The sequence below is a fragment of the Agelaius phoeniceus genome, chromosome 9 (assembly GCF_051311805.1).
Source record: "Agelaius phoeniceus isolate bAgePho1 chromosome 9, bAgePho1.hap1, whole genome shotgun sequence".
NCBI lineage: Eukaryota > Metazoa > Chordata > Aves > Passeriformes > Icteridae > Agelaius > Agelaius phoeniceus.
Genome location: NC_135273.1, coordinates 2,474,998 through 2,497,352, shown reverse-complemented (window position 1 = coordinate 2,497,352; position 22,355 = coordinate 2,474,998). Strand labels below are relative to the sequence as shown.

At 43.8% G+C, this 22,355-nt stretch overlaps 1 protein-coding gene across 2 annotated transcripts in view; it reads left to right on the top strand.

Annotated features, from left to right (window-relative positions):
• DOCK1 (dedicator of cytokinesis 1) overlaps window positions 1-22,355 on the top strand; it is a 277,666-nt gene that overhangs the window by 210,869 nt on the left and 44,442 nt on the right. For both annotated transcript variants that reach the window (XM_077182775.1, XM_054637087.2), the window contains exons 34-38: window positions 3,874-3,959; window positions 4,147-4,303; window positions 7,653-7,693; window positions 9,018-9,108; window positions 12,780-12,899. In XM_077182775.1, coding sequence (XP_077038890.1) covers window positions 3,874-3,959; window positions 4,147-4,303; window positions 7,653-7,693; window positions 9,018-9,108; window positions 12,780-12,899 — 495 coding nt within the window. The remainder of the gene's footprint in view (window positions 1-3,873; window positions 3,960-4,146; window positions 4,304-7,652; window positions 7,694-9,017; window positions 9,109-12,779; window positions 12,900-22,355) is intronic.

The window sequence follows — 22,355 nt, the reverse complement described above, 5'->3', positions numbered from 1 at the left end:
GAAGAGTTGGTTTTTTTTCTTCTCCCAGTGTATTTAGAGACAGAACAAGATAAATACACCCCTTGTTTTTACAGAACTCTATTAAGGCCAACTGAATTAAAAGCTGGAGTTGCCCATTTTGTCCTCTCCCTCTGAAGGTGCTTTGAAGCCTTTATAAGACTTCAAAGTAGCCTGTACCTCAAAGCAGGAATCCCATCCTAAAAACAGTGTGGGACTGAAGCTTCCCTGTGGAAGGAAACACCTCCTCCTCCTCCCCTTGGCTTCTCCCTTGGCTGGTTTCAGGAGCAGAGCCTCTGGATCAAAGGGAATTTGTCAGAGCCACAGGAGTGATGAAAGAGAATTGGTTTGATTGTTCAGGGCCTGCTCAGGTGAGTGGGATGGATCCTGTGGTGCCAACAGCAGGGAAAGCTTCAGGAGAAACAGCCCCTCAGCTGGAATGTGGAATTTGGAGCAGGGAAAGCTCCTGGTGTCAGTGCCTGGTGCTCCCTGCTGTGGCTTCATCCCTCACTTCCTACCAGCACTCTTGGCATAAAATTTAACTCACCTTTTCTGGACCTGTGTCACTGCTGATACCACCTTCTGCTTGTTTGGAGTTGGGCCCATTTCTTACATTTAACAATAAATCTCAGTGTCACCAAACAGTCACACCAGCATTTTGGCTTTCACGTGCTGATTATTGGTGAATTTCAGATGGATTTCATTCCCCCTAGTCAGAGGTTACCCCTACTTTGTCTAAATATCTCTTGGCTTTCAGAACCTATGATTCCTTACTAAGTTTTTTTGCCACCTGAGCCCTGGGTTAACCTCCCTTTCCCTGTGCTGTGGATTTGCAGACAGGACACAAGTAAATGACTCTCCCAGTTCCTGTGATCCCACTGAACATTCAAATCCAAATAACTAATCCCTCACAAAGGATTGGTTTCAATAAGGATTATTTTTTAATTATCTACAGTTGAAGTGTGAATGTGTAAGTTTTTCTTGGTTTCTGGCCTTTTGGAAAATATCAATAATCCTCTGTGACTCCACCTGGGGAGCAAGGGAGAAGGGTAATGCAGTGGCTCCAAGGTGAGGCCATCATTTTGAATGGCTCCAGATCTGTTTCCCAGCTGTAATGCTGTGGAAAAATAGGAAAGAGAACAGATGAAACCTTTGGGAATAACCACCAACTTCCATAGAAACCTCTGAGCAAAGTTTTGCTGTACTTGGGTGTCATTTCTGTGATAGGACTAATTTCTGGTGGTGTGATCTGTCATTTGAATTTTATATGGCAAATTATTATTAGCCCACATCAAAATGAATTTATAGCAGCTTGGAGGGCTGGAAGTCCTCCTCATCTACAGCAAAATTAACTTGTCAACCAGTGCTACAAATTCAGCCTTCCTTGAGGTAAACCCAAGCCAAGAAGTGATCAGTTGAGTTGACATGAGATGGCTCACCCTGATTTATTTGCTCCGAGTGGGAGATTGTCACAGGCAGAGGAAGCACTGGAAGTGCTCTTTGCTCCAGTTCAAACATCCTAAAGAGAGGCTGAGATCTTGATCAGCTGTGAGGAAGAGTGGATAGAAATGTCCTGTAATCTTCCTGGTATCACCCCTGAGCTTTCAGTGCCAACAGGAGGATGTGAGTGTGGCTCACTGATGGTGCAGATATCCCCCCTAAGCTCCAGAAGGAGCCTCAGCAAGTGGCACTGGCTCTAATGGAAACATTGGAGATTTGGCACTTCTTCATTTGAGACTAAATCCCATCACAATAATTGCAGGCTTATTTATGCATTAAATTAAATGTAATGCATTTATAAAAACTCAGTGCATTAGGGGGAAAAAAAAAAGAGAGAGAAAAGGAAAAATGGAGTTTATCACCAGATGCCAGGTGCAGTGTCCCAGAGCCATTGGCTTGTGCAGCTCCAGGGTCACATTCCTGCTCCCATCATGGGGACTGATAAACCTCCAAAGCTCCATAAACCTCAGCTGGTATTGCTAAAACCTTCCTCCTTGGAAAGACCAGAGAAGGAATTGTAACTGATGTTAAATAACATTTATTCATTTGGCTCAGATGATCGGCATCACAGCGACTCCATGAGAAATATTAGGAGTGACTGAAGAGCAAAGATATTGTCAATAATCCTAAAGACCCCCAAAATGCCACAAGGCTGGCTCTGTTCAGCCCAAGAGGCTGTTAGGGGAAATAGCCCAACAAAGCATGGATTTAAAGAGGTTTAAGTAAAACTGATAGTGGGAAGATCCTGGAGATCCTGCATGACAAATGTAATTGCCCTTCTCTATCTGAGTAATCTCTTCCTAAAAAATACATCATCTGCAGGGCTGGGGCTGGCAGCAAGTGTCATTTTTCACATTGGGTTAGAAAGTCAATTTTATTCTGGGCTCATTAGGGAACAGGATTTTTGTGACTTCTCTGTTTCATCATTGTGTTGTTTCAGTGTTTTACTCAACTCTCTGGTACTGTGGGAGCGTGTTAGGTTCTGGGAGGGGGTGGATTGCATTATCCTGCCTTTTCTCATCTTCCTGTCCTTATTTTAATAATGGATTCTTTATATTCTCTGTGACCAGGGGCAAGCCCTGAGGGAGCAGCTGGAGCTGTGTCAGGAGGAGGTTTTGGTTGGATCTCAGGGAAAGGTTCATCCCCAGAGGGTGCTGGCACTGCCCAGGCTCCCCAGGGAATGGGCACGGCCCCAAGGCTGCCAGAGCTCCGGGAGCCTTTGGACAATGCTCTCAGTGGGGTTTTTGGGGTGCCAGTGCAGGGCCAGGAGCTGCACTGGATGATCCCTGTGGGTCCCTTCCAACCCAGAATATTTTAATCATCCAGACAATCTATTCCTTCTCCACGGGTACATTATGTGCTGTTAATATCACCTGCAGATGCAAAATACATCTCTTGACATTTACAAAATGTTGGTACTCTTTGTTCTTGTTCTTGGGGCCCTTTGCTTCTCCTCAGCATCCTTGGGGGTGGCTTAAGGAAGTGACAGTGAAAAAGCCTGGTGACAAGTGTTCTGTCACCCAACTCCCACTGGGAGCACTGGGCTCCCATTCCCCTGCCAGGGTCTCCCAGCTTGCCCAGCCTCTCCTGCTGAGATCTCTGTCTTTAATCCTGTGCCTGTCTGTGCTTGCTTAATGAAGAATTAGGAATTAGGTGACTTCACTGATTCATGGCAGAGCAGCAGGCCTGCAGTGAGCCTTCCTCCACTAACAGTTCACATCCATTCCCAGCAGCAAGAGCTAAAACCCTCTGTAATCATAAAAAATCCAGGGAATTACTCAGTTTGCATTTAAAACATATTCTGTGGGCCACTTTCGTTTGCATCCTTTTAATGTTGCCCAAATAAAATGATTCTCGAGTTGTTTGAAACTACTCCCTTTCCTTCTGCAGGGTTTATTAACAGCTTGATCAGGTTGTGTCCTGCAGTCAGTGTCTGTGTGCTAAAAAGGGGTGTCAGGGATGCTGGGGGTGCACCCAGCAGGGTCACCCAGCCTCAGGTGTTGCCTTTCTTCTCTGAAAGCTTCCAGCATTTTTTGTGTTTAGTTCTGCTGCTGGGGACATTCTGTGTCTCCTTTCTCCCTGCCCTCAATTCCTGTCATTAATCTCCTTCTTTAGTTTTCCATAATGCAAATGTTTACACTTCATTTAACAGCACGACCAATGATTCCTTTAACCAAAGAAGTCCTTGTAGGGCAGGAGATCGTCGTGGAGAGTCTAAAAAACCAGAGACTGCAAACTCTAAAAGTCAATCAGGCTTTAAACCAGTGGCTAAACGTCTCACCGAGGCACCCAACCAATCTGTGAGGCATTGAGGCTACAGTAATAAAGTGAAATATTTGCCAGCTGATTATTTACGCTTGCTTTGTTTAATTACAGTTCGAAAACGAGATCATCACCAAACTGGACCACGAAGTGGAAGGAGGCCGTGGAGATGAGCAGTACAAAGTGTTATTTGACAAAATGTAAGTGTTGATCAGCAGCAAAATTTATGTCACGGGGAAGTCAGGAGAGAGAGCAATTAGACTACAATGAACTTTGTAGCCCAGAAATAATTAAAATCTGTTAACGATGCGCAATATTTAAAACTGCACCTGAGTCAAGGTTTTTCTCTGCGTGTGATTAACAAGGCGAACTTAATTGGTTTTTCAGTCTCTTGGAACACTGCAGGAAGCACAAATACCTGGCCAAGAGTGGGGAGACCTTTGTGAAGCTGGTGGTGAGGCTGATGGAGAGGCTGCTGGACTACAGGACCATCATGCACGACGAGAACAAGGAGAACCGCATGAGCTGCACCGTCAACGTGCTGGTGAGCAGCAGAACCACCACAAATCACCACAAAATTACCACAAATCACCACAAAACCACCATGAATCACTGCAAAATCACCACAAAATTGCCACAAATTTGCTATGAAACCACCACAAAATCACCACAAAACCACTGCAAAATCACAAGATCACTACAAAATCACCCCAAATCACCCAAAAAAATCACCACATAACCACCACAAAATAACCTTGAAACTACCACAAAACTACCACAAAACCACCAAAAATCCCCACAAAATGATCATAAAATCACACAAAAATTACCACAAAACCACCATAAAACCACTACAAAATCACCACAAAATCACCCAAACCCCCATTACCCTCAGAATCCTGCATCTTTAACAAAGGGCTTATGTGAAGCAGAGTGTCTGTTGGGATTCTTGGGGAAATTTGGAATGCTTTAGGTTGTTTCTTTTTTTTTTTCCTATTTTGGTGAAGGCAAATCTGTGGAAACATGGATTATCCCTTCTTTAATTGTTTCCACAGAAAGATTTAAGGAGAAATGTTACAGGGCCTGTTCATTGACATTTACAATTGGTGTATAAACAACTCTGTGCTGAAAACCACTTGACATACAGAATGTCGGAGTTCTCTGCCATTTACTCCCAAAATTCCCATGGATTTGCAGTCCCATTTATATTCTGCTCTCTGCTCAGCCCCTTAATTTAAATTATTTTGAATAAATAGGAATTGGAGGTGCTATTTGATTCACAGCAGGAAAAGCTTGGCTTGTTTTCCTCACTGATGGGAAATTTCCACCTCTTAGGTCCTGAAATTTTGGAGTGTCCACCCCATACACAAATCTTGGTCCTTTGGGGACTGGAATTGGAAGCAATAATTTGGGCTGGAATTGGAAGCAATAATTGTTCCAGTTGTACTCACACACATCATGGTCTTTGGTGCAGATTTAGAAAATGAGATTTTACAACCCAAAAGTCAGCACCCATGAAAAATAACTTTCAGAGACCCCAAAATAACATGAACTAAATTTGATGTTTCCACTGTTTGCCACTGAGAATTCCAAGCTTTCCTCCCCATATCATCATCAAAGCTTTGATTTGGCTTAAATATATGAGGCACAGCCAGTGTTTATCATTTATGTGATCTGGCTGATGGATTTTGTTCAGGAAAGAGCAGAGTAAATAGTTTGCAGCTTTTGCATCTAATGCAGTCCTGGCCTCGTGCAGTGCAGCATTTACCCCACCCCATCTCATCAGCCACAAACAAAACGGTGCCCACTGGAGCAGGAGAGGAGATGGAGGCATCAAATCCAAAATTGGGCGTTTATTTTTAGTTTGTTTTTCCTCTCTGCACATCAGAAAGCATCAAAATGTTTGGGAAATGGGTGAAGAGGAGGGACTTGGAGAGTTGTCTCAGGCTGGTGATGCAGCAAGTGCTGTTGGGCTGCCTGCAGAAAGGTCACGGCGTCCTCCTGAGCAGAGCCCTGCTGGAAAATCCTGCCAGGACTCCAAGCAGGATGGGAAACAGCACATCACAGTCACCACACACTGTGTCAAACTGGGAAAATGCCCTTGGGAAGGTGAAGTTGTTTCTCCTTCCCTTCTGGAGCACTCAGAGTCTCCTCCCAGGAATTCTCGCCATCCCCGTGGGGAAGCTGAGGAGCCCTTGGGGGTTTGTTCTCTCCAGGTGTCTCCCAACAGCATCTCCTGCTGCTGGTTTTGGGCAGCTGAATTTGGAGGCATTTGCAGATGATAGATTTTGTGGGTGATTTGCTGCTGTCAGGTGCAGTCACTGTGAGAGACTCCAAGCCCAGCCCTGTGGAGCTGCTGGAATCCCGGGAAGCGGCGCAGGGCGGAATTTTCCGTCGCTTTCGGTCGCCGTGATTTCAAACCTGAGCTTGATTTTACACTCCCGTTTTCCCTCCAGGGCCCACTCAGCCTTTTCATCATTCTCCAGGTACCTGAAATGAAATTCATGCCTTTGCAAAAATCCAACCCACAGCTGAAACTCTGCACAATTCCCACGTGAGGTTTCACAGAGTTCCTAATTGGGACTTGATTGATCCCGAGCTTTTCCTGGGATTAAATTTGTCTGCACTGACCCAGGTTTAACTGGGAGGGTTTGATCTGCACTTAAGCCAGTGCTGCTGGGAAAGGGCTGGAGCCCCAGGAGGGGCTGAGGGAGCTGGGCAGGGGCTGAGCCTGGAGCAAAGGAGGCTCAGGGGCCCTTGTGGCTCTGCACAGCTCCTGCCAGGAGGGCACAGCCGGGGGGGTCGGGCTCTGCTCCAGGGCACAGGGACAGGAGCAGAGGGAACGGCCTCAGGCTGGGCCTGGGCAGCCTCAGGGTGGATATTTGGGAACATTTTCCTCATGGAAAGGTTTGTCCAGGCCTGGCACAGCTGCCCAGGTGGAGTCCCCATCCTGGAGGGATTTAAAATCCATGTGGAGGTGGCACCTGGGGACATGGGGCAGTGCTGGCCTTGGCAGTTTTCTGTTTGGAACCCAAAACTAATAAGCAGTTATATCAACTGAAATACCCCTGGAATAACCCATCATTCTTCTCTGAAATGTGGATTCTGTCATCCATTCCAGTTCTCTTTTAAGGGATCACTTTTGTGTTGGATTTATCCCTCTTTTAGTACTGGGTCTGTGCTCTTTTAGTGCCTCCTCAAACTTCTTTAATTTAGCATTGAAATATATTTATTTCAGTGAAGAAGGACTTTCTTGGTATTTTGTTTTCTTAGGTACATTTTAAATTTTGGAGGCAAACTTGAAATTAGATTCAGAAATGCATTCAATGTCTCCCCAGTTATCATATTTTGCATTTACAATATTTGCACTGTTAACCAGTTTATCTCAAGGCTGGAGGCACTCAGAGGAGAGTGAAGCTAATGTGTGACATATGAAACCAGACAAATAACACTAATCTGACTTTGTATTTCCAAGGAAACTGGTAGAATCCAAGAGCAGATGATGTATTGCTGGATTAAGGTTCAGAGTTTTCAATCCATAGAACAACTGTTGCTTAAAAATTTTGGGTTTGTTGTATGTTAGAAAATGTTCAGCTGAAAATGGTTAATGATGTGTGACTTGCAAATGCCAGCAGCAAATTTCTAGCAGTATCGTTCTTGCAAATTCTTAACCTTTGCAATGAGACAGAAGCCCTAAAACATTGCAACATGAAACATCCCAGCATTTGATTTTCTGAGTTAAATAACTTGTGTTCCATCACTGGAGGCAAATTTCATTTTGCAGTTTGGAGGCTGACATTACACAATTATGAATTTTTAATTGGGAGCGCATTCTGTGTACATTCCAAAGTGTGAAATCAAAGACTTTGTAACCAAATTATGTTGTTTTTCAGAATTTCTACAAGGAGATCGAGAGGGAAGAGATGTACATAAGGTTTGTAAACATGACTGGTGACAAACTGCCTGACACAGGCTCTGTAATTGGGGAAATTAGGTTCATATTAAGCAGTCACTTGGGGGCTGGAAGAGAGGAGTAATGAAGAATCACACCTTGGCTGAACCTGAAGTGATTCAAAAGCTCATGTGCACTGAGAGCAGAGTGCTGGAAGTGAAAGTCAGGAAATTATCTCTGTCCCCTTCCTCCAAGTCCTTCAGTTCCATTATGATGAGCACTGAAATACTCAGGAGCCAGAATTCTTCTGCTGGTGAAGAAAACAAATAAGCTGAGCAAAGAAATGATGCTGCCTCCTGGTGAGGTACAAAATATGTGACTTGGAATAAAAAACAACTGTTAAATAATCCCTGACTGATACTTATTTTAAACTTAAAGCTTTCAAAATCTCTTTTCAGACCAAATAAACATGGAAATATTGTGCTTTGTGTAAACCTCAGGGTTCACAGCCCCCCATTTGTGCTTTGGCTGACTGTTGCTTACACTGTTGTGCTCAGATGATGAAGTTTGTGTTTGTAATGCTATTTTAGGTATCTAAATGTGACTCATTATTCATTCTCAGGTGCTTGTTATCTTTTTGGAAGAGTTTTCACTTGTCAGCTCTCTTCCTGTTATTTAAATGGTTTTAATTGGTCTTTTAGAAGTTTGCAAAAAGAATAGGAAATGGCAGAATTGATAATTGTGGACAAACACATGAAATGATTTGTTATTATTTAGGTCTGTCCTGTTCAGCATCTCTATAAAGACAAATTGTCTTTCACTGTCAAACCCTCAGCCAAATTCTCTCCAATTTCTTTTAACAAACCTATAATGAATATCAAACTTGAAAGGATTTTCACTGGCTTTTTCAAAATACAATTTTAATAGCTTTGTGGGTTTTTTTCAATTGTCAGTGTAAAAATCATCAAACAAATGAAGGGAATCCCCTGCCAGAGGTGTGATGATATTGAAGGTAAAGAATGAAACTTATTCCTGTCCCCATAGCTGAAATGTAAAAGTGCTCTGTCTTACACAACATCTGGATTGGATTTATTACTCACCACAAGTCATTCTCGTGGTGTTCAGCCAAAGATTGGACTCAATGATCTTGGAGGACTTTTCCAACCTTAATGATCCCTTGATTCCCTGAATATCCCTTAAAAACAGCACAGTGGAAATGCAGATGATCCTAAATGTTGTTTGCACACAGAAATGGGAACTTTAACCAGTTGGAGATAGACTTGAACCCTTATAATCTTCAAAATAAATGATTGAGTGTCACCTTGAACCCACTGTTTTTAAGAGGCATTGTTTCTGTTGCTGGCAGGTACCTGTACAAGCTGTGTGACCTGCACAAGGAGTGTGACAACTACACAGAGGCTGCCTACACCTTACTCCTGCACGCAAAGCTCCTCAAGGTAAACCCCAGAACTCATCCTAAGTCTGGGAAATGCCAGCAGCAGCAGCCAGGGGGTGTTTGGCACTCAGAACAGCTGCACTTGAAGCCAGTGCAGTGCTCTGGGTTCTCTTTTGCACATGGAATTCATCCCCAGGGGAAAGCAGCACTTCACTGCATGGCAGAGGTGGACCTGGAGCTGGAGTGAAGGGAATGTGGTCAAGTCAGCACCACAAGATCCAAATTGCAGATATCCAGACTGTACAATGTGTGAAAGCCTCTAAGCAGATATTTTAGTAAATGAGCTCTCCACAGATCTTTTGTGCAAGGAGTGCTGGAGCCCCTGCTCGAGTGCTCTTGGGTGCCTGTAACTGATTTCAGAAAATTGCAGAGATTCAAATGGCCTTCTCTCCAAGGTCATGCCTTTAAAAGGTGCATATAACTTTAATGCTGTGTTACCCACTTTATAGCACATTTGAAGAGGCACAACAATACTGCTCCTCTTGGAGGAATGTTTGGTGTAGCCTGCAATATTCACAAATAACGTTACCTGCAGAAAGTGCCTGAGATAGAGCATTTGAGGGTTTAACACTACCCACTGCCAGCCAGAAATGGAGTGAGGATGTACTTCAGAAGCATTAATCTCCTGAAAACATTCTGGAAAGAATATTTTGTCTCTGACATGCAGCTTTTTTATGTGCTAATGTCACAAATGCGGGAGCAGGTACCCACTTTGCTCTCCTGGTTGTCACTTAGGAAGGTGCTGCTCTTGCCAGCAGACACTTGTGTCATGAAATCACATTTAATACAGATAAATCATCACTGAATTCTTAGGTTTATGTTTTAATTTTGCAAAGCAGTTAATGGGAGAAGTAAAAATCTCAATGTGATAAGAATTAGAGATTTTGGAAGAGTTTGATTTAGTCCTGTTTGTCTTCCTCACATTTCACAACCTGCAGTGAAATCTTTCCTCCTCAGGGAGTGCTGGATCTCTTTCCACCCCCCTCAAGGACATGACCCCCCAGGGCCAGAGAATCAGGGACAGAATAAATGAGAATTTCATTTTCCCCTTGATGTCCTGCTCATTCCAGTGTATTGCAGCCTCCTGGTCCAGGGAAAGTTTCCCTTCCCTTGGCAAGGGATGGAACCAGATGGGCTTTAAGGCCCCTTCCCAGGCTGGCATTGTGTGATTGCACCCTGCTGTGCTCATGGTGCCCCTCTCCATCCAGGAAAAGGAGCTCATCCTCAGCAGCCAACTGTTCTTGGCAATCCTGGCTTTAATTTCAGCAATCCCCAGCAAAGTGTGAGTGTCAAATATCTATTTTGAAAAGTTGAAAAGGGGAAGGTGTTAAATGAGATCTTCTGATGGATGCACTGAGAATTATTCGTACTTCAGAGCTGAGTAAACTGCATCCAAGCCATAAAAAGACTAAATATGATGCAGAGTGTACATGTGCAATTTAAATTAAGACACTCTGAAATGTATTTACTGTGTTTTAAAATCATTAGAGGGTTATTGCACAAGGAAACCTCTCAAAGATTCATCTGGAGTGCAAAAGCACTGTGCCCACTTCACGTGGATGAACCTTTTAGACAGGATGAGGGATTCACTCCCTTCCATGGGGGCTGTGTTCCTGAATAAATGATGGAATAAACCAGGCCATAAAACCTCACTCAGACTTCACCTGGCATGGCCTGGACTTGTTAGACAATTTATTTTGTGTGACCTCAAATTAGAGTTTAGCCAGTTGTGGCTTTTCTTAGGGGACGTGTTCAGGGAGCAGGTGAGTGCCTCACTAAATGTGCTCCTTTGAATTCATGGGAAGAAATAGCCATTTTTCTTTCCTTCTAATGCAAATCAATAGCAAATGCCAGGGATGAATTTGTCACAGGTTTTCATCCCTGAGTGGATGTTTGTTTGTAAGTATCATTTCATTAGAGGCTGGAATTCCTTTATTATCAAAGTGTATCAATCTCTAGCTCAGCCCTGAGTGGAGGGAGGAGTTCAGTGTTGCCTGAGGAGCAGCAGCACTGGGGGTAAGTGAGCAATTGAGTTTTTCTGTCAAGCCTCAGGACAGGATTTTCAATGACACTCATCACGGGCAGATATTTCATCCCAGTGATTTTAATGGGATCACATCGAGGGCAAGACTGAGAGTGGGTGAGAATTTCACCTTTAAATCTGCAAGAAGGCTCTGTCTGTGGAGGGAGAGAGGCCAAATTACTGCAAGCTGACGAAGCACACTCAAGAAAAGAGACTTTTGTTGTGTTTTCAACCCTTTTTCTCAAAATTGAGGTGTTCAAAACTAACAGAAGATAGCAGCTCTTAGCATGCTGAAAAAAATTCCATCACATTGCAAGCTCCAGCAGGTTTGTGTTGCTCAGAAACAGAGTTCAGAACAGAGCTGTCAGAGGTGTCTGCATGACCCAAACACAAATATCTTTGCCAAATCAAGAAGTGATTGGGTGAAAATTAATAATATATAGGAGGTAAAGTAGCAGTAATTCTGGAAATGAATCTGGGAGTTGCTCAGAGCAGCTGTGGCTGCCCCTGGATCCCTGGCAGTGCCCAAGGCCAGGTTGGACATTGGGGCTGGGAGCACCTGGGACAGTGGGAGGTGTCCCTGCCATGGCAGGGGTGGGATAGGAAGGGATGGGATGGGATGAGCTTTTAGCTCCTCTCCAACCCAAATCATTCCATGATTCCTGTGATTGACATCTTACCCCTGATCCATCAGGCACTTGCTGGAAGAGCCAGAGCTGCTAATTGCAGACAGGCTGGATAAGGTTAATGATGCTTTCCCTGCCTCCACAATCCTCAGTGAGTTGGCACCATCCCTTTTCCCTGCCTGCAGCCCTTCCCTGTGATGCCCTGTGCAGGCTGCCCTGGAGCAGAGGCTGGGCAGAGCTACAGAATAAAGCAGGGATTCATTCAAAGCATCTCCTCCATGGATCCACCTTGGGCAGCACCAGAGCCCAGCCAGGGCTGCACCCAGGATGAACCAAAATGGCCCCAAAATGCACAGCCGGGCACGGGCTCTGTCCCTGGGATCAGTTCTGCTCCATTTGCATCTTGCAGTTCATTGTCCCATCCCAGCTTTAGCCCCTGCAGTCCCACCCTGCTTGTTTTTCTCTCTCCAGCCCACGGGGTTTGTGCTCTGGGGCTGAGATTTGGATCATTTGTCCTTGGTGCCCAGCTGGAGCAGGAATTGTTTTGTCTCCCTGCTCTGTGCACAGAGCTCAGCATCCCCTGATGTGAGCCCAGACCCACCCACTAAAGCAGCACAGAATGGGAAAAATAGAAAAACAGAAAAGCTGAAACCTGAGGCACCACCTTTGTGTTGATGGATCTGGGCTCCAGGGTTTCTCCCACACAAAGTGAAGTGTTCACTGTGTCCCCAGCAGGTTGTACCCATCAGCAGGCCAAGGTCACTGTCATCAAACTCACCGAGGAGAGGAGGCCACCTCCAGGAGCTCCCTCCAGCTGATGGATGTAATTAGCCTCCAATTACAGCATCCAAATAAATGCTCCTTGTGCCCAAGGAAGCAAAGGGCACAGCTGTGAAAAAACCCTTTGTTGGTGCATTAACTGCAGTACCACTCCTTTAAATAAAAGCTCTCTCTTTATTTCACTTCAGAGCTCATAGCTTTGGATTTGCTTTCACTTTTGCCTTTTTTTTGTGTGTGATTTAGTGGTCAGAAGAAGCATGTGCAGCACATCTTACCCAGCGGGATGGATACCAAGCTGCTACTCAAGGACAGCTGAAAGATCAGCTCTATCAAGAAATTATCCATTACTTTGACAAGGGCAAGGTAAAAAGGGAAGAAAAAAAGTGCAAATGTATTTCATTGCTTTTCTCTCAAACTTATAAATTTAATAGTAAACATAGTTTGCATCCAGTGACCTTCAGGAAGCACTTACAGATAATGATATCACAAAAATATAAAGTCAAAAGAAATCAATGGTACATTTATAACTCATCTCTTAAGGGTAAATATATGGGCATATGGTGCCATGGAGTAAATAAAAAAGTGATGCATGTAATTTGGAGGACTTTTTCTGGCAGTTACAAGAGCTGAGAGAATCCTTCAGCTCCCCTTGTTTTTCCTCATGTACACAAAAATAATTCCCTCAGGGCCTGGATGTCTGTGGTTGATATCATAAATATCCTGGGATGAGGATATTTCATTGCAATTGCATCTTTTAATGCAGAAGGAAATTGCATTTGGCATTGCTTGGTGTTGGAGAGGAAGGGGGTTAATGTGGGAGGCAGGGATGGATCAGAGTTTGGGTATTTCAGGCACAAAATATTCCAGTATAGAAGTAGGAATCTCTCTTTCTCAGAACATTTCAGAAGTGTAAACTTGGGGTTTAAAAGTAAACAGAAGTGGTGTTTTCTGGTAGAATTGGAATATTATCCAGCCAGCCCATCCTTTCCAGGTGAATTTTTAGCAGGATCAAAATCCTAGAATAAATCTGATAGGAACTCTCATTTCTCTCATTTTGTTAGAAATGTTGCTTAGAAAGTCAAATTTTATAGCTTATCTTAATGCAATATTTAAGAATTGTTAATGAGTGATGCTAAAAGTTGTAATTCTGGATTGGGGTAAAAATTGTAATTCTGGACTGGGACAAAAGTAATTGGAAAAATATAATTCTGGAGTGCTGCACAAATGGCTGTTAGGGGCTGGGGCTGCTGGAGGTGACCTGGGGACAGTTCCTGCTGCCCAAAAAGCTTTTCCTGGGTGAGTGAGAAGAATCTCATTTGAATGAGGGTCACAGCTGATTTTAAAACGTATTTTAATCTCACATTCCTGTCTGGAAGGAAAACCAGGAGTTGCCTCGGGGTTTTTTGTTGGCTTTATTTTGTTTTATTTTATTTTGTTGGTTTTATTTTGTTTGTCTTTATGGCTTTCTGTTGGTCCTTTCTGGTGTCCAGGCACTGGGAATTGTTCTGCTGAGCACCAGTTCTGTGCAGAACTCAAGTGCCAGGACTCCTGTGTGATTTCTGTGTCTGTGAGGAGATGATTTATTTCCAAACTGCTCTTTCCTACTTACAGATATTCCTCCTCTCATTTTCTGGTCACTCAAGCTGGTGATAATTTTTCACATTACTCCATGAAAAGGGAAATAAAAAAATCAATATACACTGAGAATATTCATCTTGTGTGATTTTGCAAATGTCAGGAAGCTCCAAGTGGAGGTTTCCAGTGTGGATGGAAGGTAATCCTCTCATTTGGGACGTTCTGACATTAAGTTAAATCAACTTCTTGCATTCCTTGAGCACTTTGCCAATGTAGCCAGGCAGCTGCTTTAGCTCTCCATGCTCAGTAAAACACCTGAAACAGCCTCTGCTGTGCATTTCTGGGACACTGAACTCATGCCCAAACCAATTTTTGCTTTTTTTGTGCCATTATCACCCAGCTGGGTCCTTGCCTGGCAGCTCACTCCAGATCCCACTTGTTTGATTTCCCTTCTCATTAAGTTAACAAGAGATGTCAGCAGAAGGTCACCAGCACTGGGCAGCTGTGCAGACACTTCCAGGCTGTTCCAGAAGCTCAGGAGTTTTGTTTTCCAGTTGTGAGCCTGTGCCTCTCCCAGCCTGCCTCTCCCAACCTTCAGGAAACACTTACAGATAATGATATTACTAAAAAAAGTCAAAAGAAATCAATGGTACATTTTTAACTCATCTCTTAAGGGTAAATATATGGGCACATGATGCCATGGAGTAAATAAAAAAGTGATGCATGTAATTTGGAGGACTTTTTCTGGCAGTTACAAGAGCTGAGAGAATCCTTCAGCTCCCCTCGTTTGCCTGATGGGAAGCTGTGGATTTGGGAAGGGAGGGAGATGTGGGAGTTAGAAACACTGTGTAGAGGAAATGGAGCAGAGGGATTTCCTAAAATTGGGTTTAAAACATTGGCTTTTTGTTTTTTAAAAGCTGGTGTAGTTCAGCCTCGCAAAAATCAGGATCCCTTTGTCTTGGCAGAGTAACTTCCCAGGGGAATTCACAGTTTCCTTGTCTATTGAAAGCCAACCATGAGGCTTATCCCTTAAATATTGGCATTCATGGGCAGGTGAATTTAGGTTTAATCCTCCACACACAGGCTGAAATGGAGTGAACATTTCACTGCTGGCCCAGAAGTGCCTGAGAAATTTGTGAGGGAAAGAGAGTGTGGACTTGCCTGAAGGCAGGAATGTGGCACCTCATGTGGGCTGAGAACAAAATGCTGGCCCTCACCAGAGTATCCTGCTACTGGGAGTTCAAGATCCATTTAGGGTTCTTCATATTGATTTCTATTTTTAATCTGTTATTCTTAGGATGTTTGGGTTTTCACCTGTATTTGACTTTTGGTCCTTGAACCAACCTTTTATAAAGCTGGAGTACAACTTTCACCTTTAGGGAAGGAGCATTTTTGAGAAACCACTTTTGCATTTTGCAGCTGTTCTACTTTATGGATTAGATTCTGAATTAGTTATGCTCTTCATTCCTTTTCTAAGCTCCTTCTTTCCAAAAGGAAAGTTGTTTCCCTGATACAGGGATCCTTTTCTCTCCTGGATCATTCTGCACTGCACTGCACTTCCCAGTCTCCTCTCCATCTCTTTTGGCTTTTGCCCTTCAAATCCTGATCCTCGGGTTTATCCCAGCAGTCTGACCCCTCCTTTGAGCTGCTCTCAAGTGTTTGCTCTCTGTGTTTTCCTGAAGCTTTGTGATTTCCAACAAAGCCCTTAATGCAGGGACTTCGCTGGAAATTCTTGGGTTGGAATGTCCCAAGGTGAGAAGGGAAATAGTGTTGGGACTAAAGGGATGGGGAAGGTGTGACATTTTTCCTGTGGGAAGGAGCTGATGGAAATCAATGCTGCTGAGCTCCTGAATCCAGGGAATGCTTCTTGGCAAAAATAAGGTGTTGTTTTAAACCAGGTTTGTTTGTGGAACCACAAGGGAAGCAGCAGCATTCCTGTTTCTGCCTGCTGAAATGTGGGACCAGCCACAGGCTCAGGTTTGCTGGTGATGCTGCTGCCCATAAATCAGGACAGCTTCTCCTCTGCTCCTCCATCAATTGAAACTGTTGGTCCTGAGGAGAAAAAGCTAAATAAATGCACACTGCTCATTTATTTCTGCTCCTCCTCTCTCCCCTCCTCCTCCAAGAAAAAGCTTTTACTGCTCTACAGCAGCCACAGAAGGGAAAATATCTGAAATTATACAGCAAATGCCATGCTTTGGCTTAAAAGGCCTTTTTTTCTGGCTCGTGGGATGACATCAAATGGCTTTTTCTTCCATCTTAACAAGTGAGTGGTGAAATTCACCTGTCTGCCAAAAATCTGTGTGAGGCTCATGGCCAGCTCAGCCCCAGAGCTGTTCTGAGAGCTGGGAAGGACAGAGAGTCTTGGGAGAGGGAGGATACAGAGTCTGACCATGTTCCAAATGAAGATATTTATTTCTTTAAAGAGTTTCCAACCTGGCTGTATCTTGAATGCAGTGCTAACAATAGAGAAATGCTGAGTTTTAGCATTTTATTTCAAATATTAAACCTTCATGCTGGTTAATTAACACTACCTGTAATTTAACCAGCTTAGAAAGTGCCTGACACGTCTGAACATGGCACCATAATATTCTTATCCCAGACAATCTCACTGCTCCTGACCATTAACTCTGCAGGAGCTTAGAAATACCCTGAGATCCTCCTTTGCTGCTATTAACCTCAAAAACTAAATTGGATGCTGTAGTTCTTTCTGGCCAACAAGCAATCCAGCTTGAAAAATAAATTAAATCTCTAGGTTTTCCCTAAAACAGATCTCATCTGCAAAGTCTTGCCCATAAAAATTTGCAGCTTATGTCTACACAACTAAATTTAGGCTCTGCACATTCTTCTTACCCCCTGAGTACAAAAGAAGCATTTTCCTTCCAGTATCAGCAGCCTCTCTCCCTGGTCCCCTCTCCAGATAAATTGTTTCTCCCATTAATGAGTTGTTCCTCGTACAAATCCCGTGTAGGAGCTCCCTGTACAACTCATTTCTCCAGAAGACTTGCCATGTCCTGGGCAAAGCTGGGAAAGCTTCCAAGGCAGGAAATCTGTGAGGCAGCAGATTGGGAGTTATTGACCTTCAAGAATATAGATTTCATTTATCAGGATCCTGGGCCCCAGCCGCGCTGTCCTCACCTGAATAAATTGGCTCTGGAGCAAACAGCTGAATTTTTCAGGGGGTTGTGAGACACACAGTCCCTGTTTCTTTGAAAATGGTGGGAAAATCTCCAGTTTTAGGTTGGCTTTCTGTGATGTTGGAGGTGTTGTGCTGCAGCTGCACAAAGGAAAAGCCAGGTAGTTCAGGAAATAGCCTCAAGTTGCATCAGGGGAAGTTCAGGTTGGATATTAGGAAAAGTTTCTTCATGGAAAGGGTTGGCAAGCAGAGGAGCAGTCTGCTCAGTGTGGTATTTTCTGGGGTCCCCCATGGCAGGAAGGAAATGATGGATCTGACTCCATGTTCTTAGAAGGCTGATTTATTATTTTATAATTATATATTATATATTATATATTATATATTATATATTATATATTATATATTATATATTATATTTATTATTATAGATAATATATTATATGTATAATATGTATTATTATATATAATATATTATGTATATTATATATATTATTATTTATTATTTTATAATATTGCATTATTTCAAAGAATGCTATACTAAAACTATACTAAAAATAGAGGAAGGATACAGACAGAAGGCTCAACAAGATACTAATTAAAAACTCGTGGCTCTCCAGAGTCTCAACACAGCCTGACCATGATTGGTCCTTAAGTAAAAACAATTCACATGTTGGATAAACAATCTCCAAACCACATTCCAAAGCAGCAAAACAGGGAGAAGCAAATGAGATAATATTCCCCTCCCTTTTCTCTGAGGCTTCTCAGCTTCCCAGGAGCAGAAATGATTTTTCAGAAAATTTGATGGTGACAGCCCAAGGCAGTGGTGCAGTCCCCATCCCTAGAATTGTTAAAAAACTGCATGGATTTGTCACCTGAGAACAGGGTTCATTGTTTAACAAGGTGATGGTTGATGATCTCAGAAGTCTTTTCCAAGCTTAGTGGTTCTGTGGGCTCCTGGGCCTCTGGAGTTCAGGGCTCTCTCCACTCCAGAAACTGAGTTCCATAATCCAAGTTCTCATTGTTCCTCTGAAGGAACAACTGGACATCCAGGAATTCCTAACAGAGATGCTGGAGCACAGTGGGGTTTTTAAGAGGCAGTAGAAACAAAACATGGGTGCTTTTTCTCTTAGGCAGAGGTCTTGGCTGGAGAAGGACAAAGTTAGACTCGCAAAAATGGAAAAAATCTTTTCCCCTTTCTCCCTTTTTACTGTGTATTTGCAGTACAATAGATTTTCAGTGCACTCCTGAAAGTGTTCCATTAAAGATAATGTGACACCATGTCAGCAGGAGAACTTGTAAACTGACTTTTACAGAAACTTTAAAGGAATTCCAGTAATTTAAGCCAGAAACAAGTGTTCTGATTGAAGCTGCTCTGCTGAGAGGGCTGGGAGGAGAAGGCTCCAGGGAGAGCTCGGAGCCCCTGGCAGGGCCTGAAGGGGCTCCAGGAGAGCTGCAGAGGGACTGGGGACAAGGATGGAGGGACAGGACACAGGGAATGGCTTTAAGCTGACAAGGGGTAGATTTGGATGGGATATTGGGAATTGTTCCCTGGGAGGGTGGGCAGGGGCTGGGATGGAATTCCCAGAGCAGCTGGGGCTGCCCCTGGATCCCTGGCAGTGCCCAAGGCCACATTGGGGCTGGGAGCACCTGGGACAGTGGGAGCTGTCCCTGCCATGGCAGGGGTGGAAGGGGATGATCTTTAACCCAAACCATTCTGGTGTGATTCCATAGTCTGGTTTTCTTCTGTTCATCTCCACTTCCTTGCTAGGAAGAGCACAAGGATTATGTGATTATTGTCTGTTGTACATGAACTAAATCTGGATCACATTTAATTTGAGGATTCATTTTTCAGGCTCTGGAACATTTACAGAATCCATTATTAATATTAATATTCAGTAACATCTAAAGGCTTTGTTCAGGCTAGAGGAGGTGCAACCTCTGCTCCAGCGTGTTTATGGTGCTGACAGACAAGGGGAGGAAGGTGAAAAAAAAATCAAAGGAGATTTAATTCTGCTAAAGTTGTTATTTAATCAGTGGCAGTGCTGTGGTACCTACAGGCAGTGATGTGTAGGCAGAGTGTGTCTGCTTTCAGAATCACTGAATGGTTTGGGTTGGGAAGGACCTTTAAAGGTCACCTGGTCCCACCCCATCACAGGGACATCTGTCAGCTCTCCCAGGTTCCTGCAGCCTGGCCTGGGACACTTCCAGGGATCCAGGGGCAGCCACAGCTGTGCCAGGGCCTGCCCACCCTCACAGGGAAGGATTTCTTCCCAGTATCTCATCTAAACCTTTTGCATTCCCAGACTGGTTTGGGAACACATCTGTGCTCATCCAGGAGTCAGTGGGAAGAACCAAAGGAGTTTGTTTACAGTGTTGATGCAAATCAAAAATGATTTAGGCTTCAGTTTATTTCCAGTCTCATTTTGGAGAGAGGCTGGTTAAATCTGGAGCACACAAAGAGGGAAGCAGGACAAGGGAAGTGATGGTCACACCATTGCCTTTGAAATGAAAATATGCACAAGTTATGGATGACTGAAGTTCAGAAGAAAATGGCACTCAAAATGAGGGAAGGTTAAATGATTTTGAAAGCTTTCACTTGCTGACTTAACAAACACCTGAATATTAGTTCAGCTCCTATAAATTGGTGCTGTATTGCCCTTCTGAATCAAAATTAACTCATCTTGGTATGTGAAAATGTCCCCCTTCTTGAGCAACTGTGCCTTTACTCTTAAATTCATGTTAATTTTTGTTTAAAAATAAAAACATGCTCTGTATCATCATGCTAGATTAGATCCATAATATGGATAAAAACATTCAGATCCTTCCATTTGCAAAAATTGCGTTGCGGAGCGTTCAGGCTGCCTTGTAATTTCCTGCAGACGTGATCCCTCATTACCGTGATTGTAATTAGTCCTTCTGATGCGTTTTTCACCTTCAAGGCACTTTACAAACATCAGGCAACTCATGCTCATTCCAGTCCTCTTCCCTAGATAAATAACATTCTGAACCTTGTTGGAGAAATAAGTAAAATCAAGAGGAGGGGTCGAATATCACGAGGAGCTGCAAGGCAAGGTTAATGAAGAACCAGATTCTGCTCCTTGTGAGCATTCATGGCTTTTTTAATCTTAAATTAGGTCACCACTTTGTCCAGACATCATCCCAGCTGGTTTTTGCAGGACTCAGAAGCTCCTTTCCCCTTGTTCAGCCCCACAGTGCAGTTTTCAGCCCTTATTTTTGTCTCTCCTTGGAGGGCAGAAATCTCTCTCATTTCTCCATGTGATCTCCCATGTTTTTCCCTCTGCATTTCCTCATCTCCTGCACCATCAGCAGCTCCCTCCCTGCTCCTGCTGCTTTCCAGCCATTCCCACTCAGTTTGCCAGGATAACCTTTCAGTCCATCCCTCCCCTTGAAAATTGGCTCCTTTTTTCCAGAGAAGAGCAGGGATGGCCAGTGAACCAATGGGACCCATCTTGCTTTTTGTGACATTGGCATGTTCTGTATGAAGACTTGCTGAGGTTTAATCCTTAATGTTTTATTCTTATTTTTCAAATCAGCATCTAGAACCAGGAATTTTTCTAAAAGTCTTATTTTTTCCAAGTTTTCCAGATATACTAAGAATTGCAATTTCACCTTGCAGATCAGTAGACAAAGAGAATTCACCTGGCATTGATTTTGGGGCTTTGAGTGTGCAATTTCATTTGTGAGGTTTGGGGAGCTTTTGGGGTTTGGAGTGTAAAATATCTCTTGTTTGCACAGTGCTTTGAAGAGGATGGGATTGAGGGATTTTTATGGGATGGATGCAGGGATGAGTTATTGTGAAGGTTTCCCCAGGTCACATTTCCTCTCCTCTCCCCAGCATCCACCTCCCACCATCTTTGGAAGTTGTGGTGCTTCATCCCAAACTCCCTGTCCCCAAAGGTGGATATCTTTTGGGAAAAATGGGGAATTGTGTGTTCAGCCCTTCCCCTCAGCCCTCCTCCATCCACCTGCTCTTGGCTGCTGCATCCCCTCAGGATTCCACCAGGGCAACGTGTGGCCTCATGCTAAGAGGAGAATGAGGTGGTGTGGCCAGAGGATTTAAATTTAAAGATGAAGGCTGATAAAATCTGCATTTCTAACTTATTCTGAAACTCATTTTTATAATAAAGTGAGGTCAGCAATGCCAGCCAAATTTCAGCAGCAGAGGTAGATCATCAAGTTTGATCTTAGATAGCCTGGTGTGCTAATTTAAGCATATTTTTGGGTTGGAGTGGTTCTTTATCTTTGGAGTGGAAAAAACAAATGAAAAATGCACATTTAAAACCATTCTTGCTGCTCCTCATTAAGATTGTTGCCTTCTGAGGAGCTGAAGGATATTGTTAAATTTCTTTGGGTCACTTGAGACGGCTGCTGAATTTCATGGTTGAGGAACAAGAAGAAGAAGAACCAATGGAAATATAATGAGTATTTGTTCAAAGCAATATCTGCAAATTGCCTGTCCTGTCTAATACAGATTACAGATATTAGAGGGAGAGAGAGGTGATTATGAAATATAATCAATCACCAGCCTTGCTCCAAAGCCTTAGGTCCTGGGTTTCTTGGTGGACAGGCTGTGTTTACACATTACTGGATGGGCTGGCAGGAATCATTTCATTTCTGAAGCTCTTTGATCATTTCACTTGATTGGGATGCAGTAAATTTGCATCCTGTGCCAGGGAAGGTCATGGAGCAGATCACCTGGAGTGCCACCAAGCCAAGAAGGCTGATGGCACCTGGGTTGTGTCAGAAATGGTGTGGAGCAGCACCAGGGCAGGGATTGTCCCTCTGTACTGGCACTGCTCAGGCATCTCCAATCCCGCGTCAACTTTTGGGCCCCTGAATGATAAAAAAGTCATTGGGGGGCTGGAGTGTGTCCAGGGAAGGGATCAGAGCCCCAGGAGGGGCTGAGGGAGCTGGGCAGGGGCTCAGCCTGGAGCAAAGGAGGCTCAGGGGCCCTTGTGGCTCTGCACAGCTCCTGCCAGGAGGGGACAGGGACAGGAGCAGAGGGAACGGCCTCAGGGTGGATATTTGGGAACAATTTCCAATGGAGAGGATTGTCCAGGCCTGGCACAGCTGCCCAGGGCAGTGCT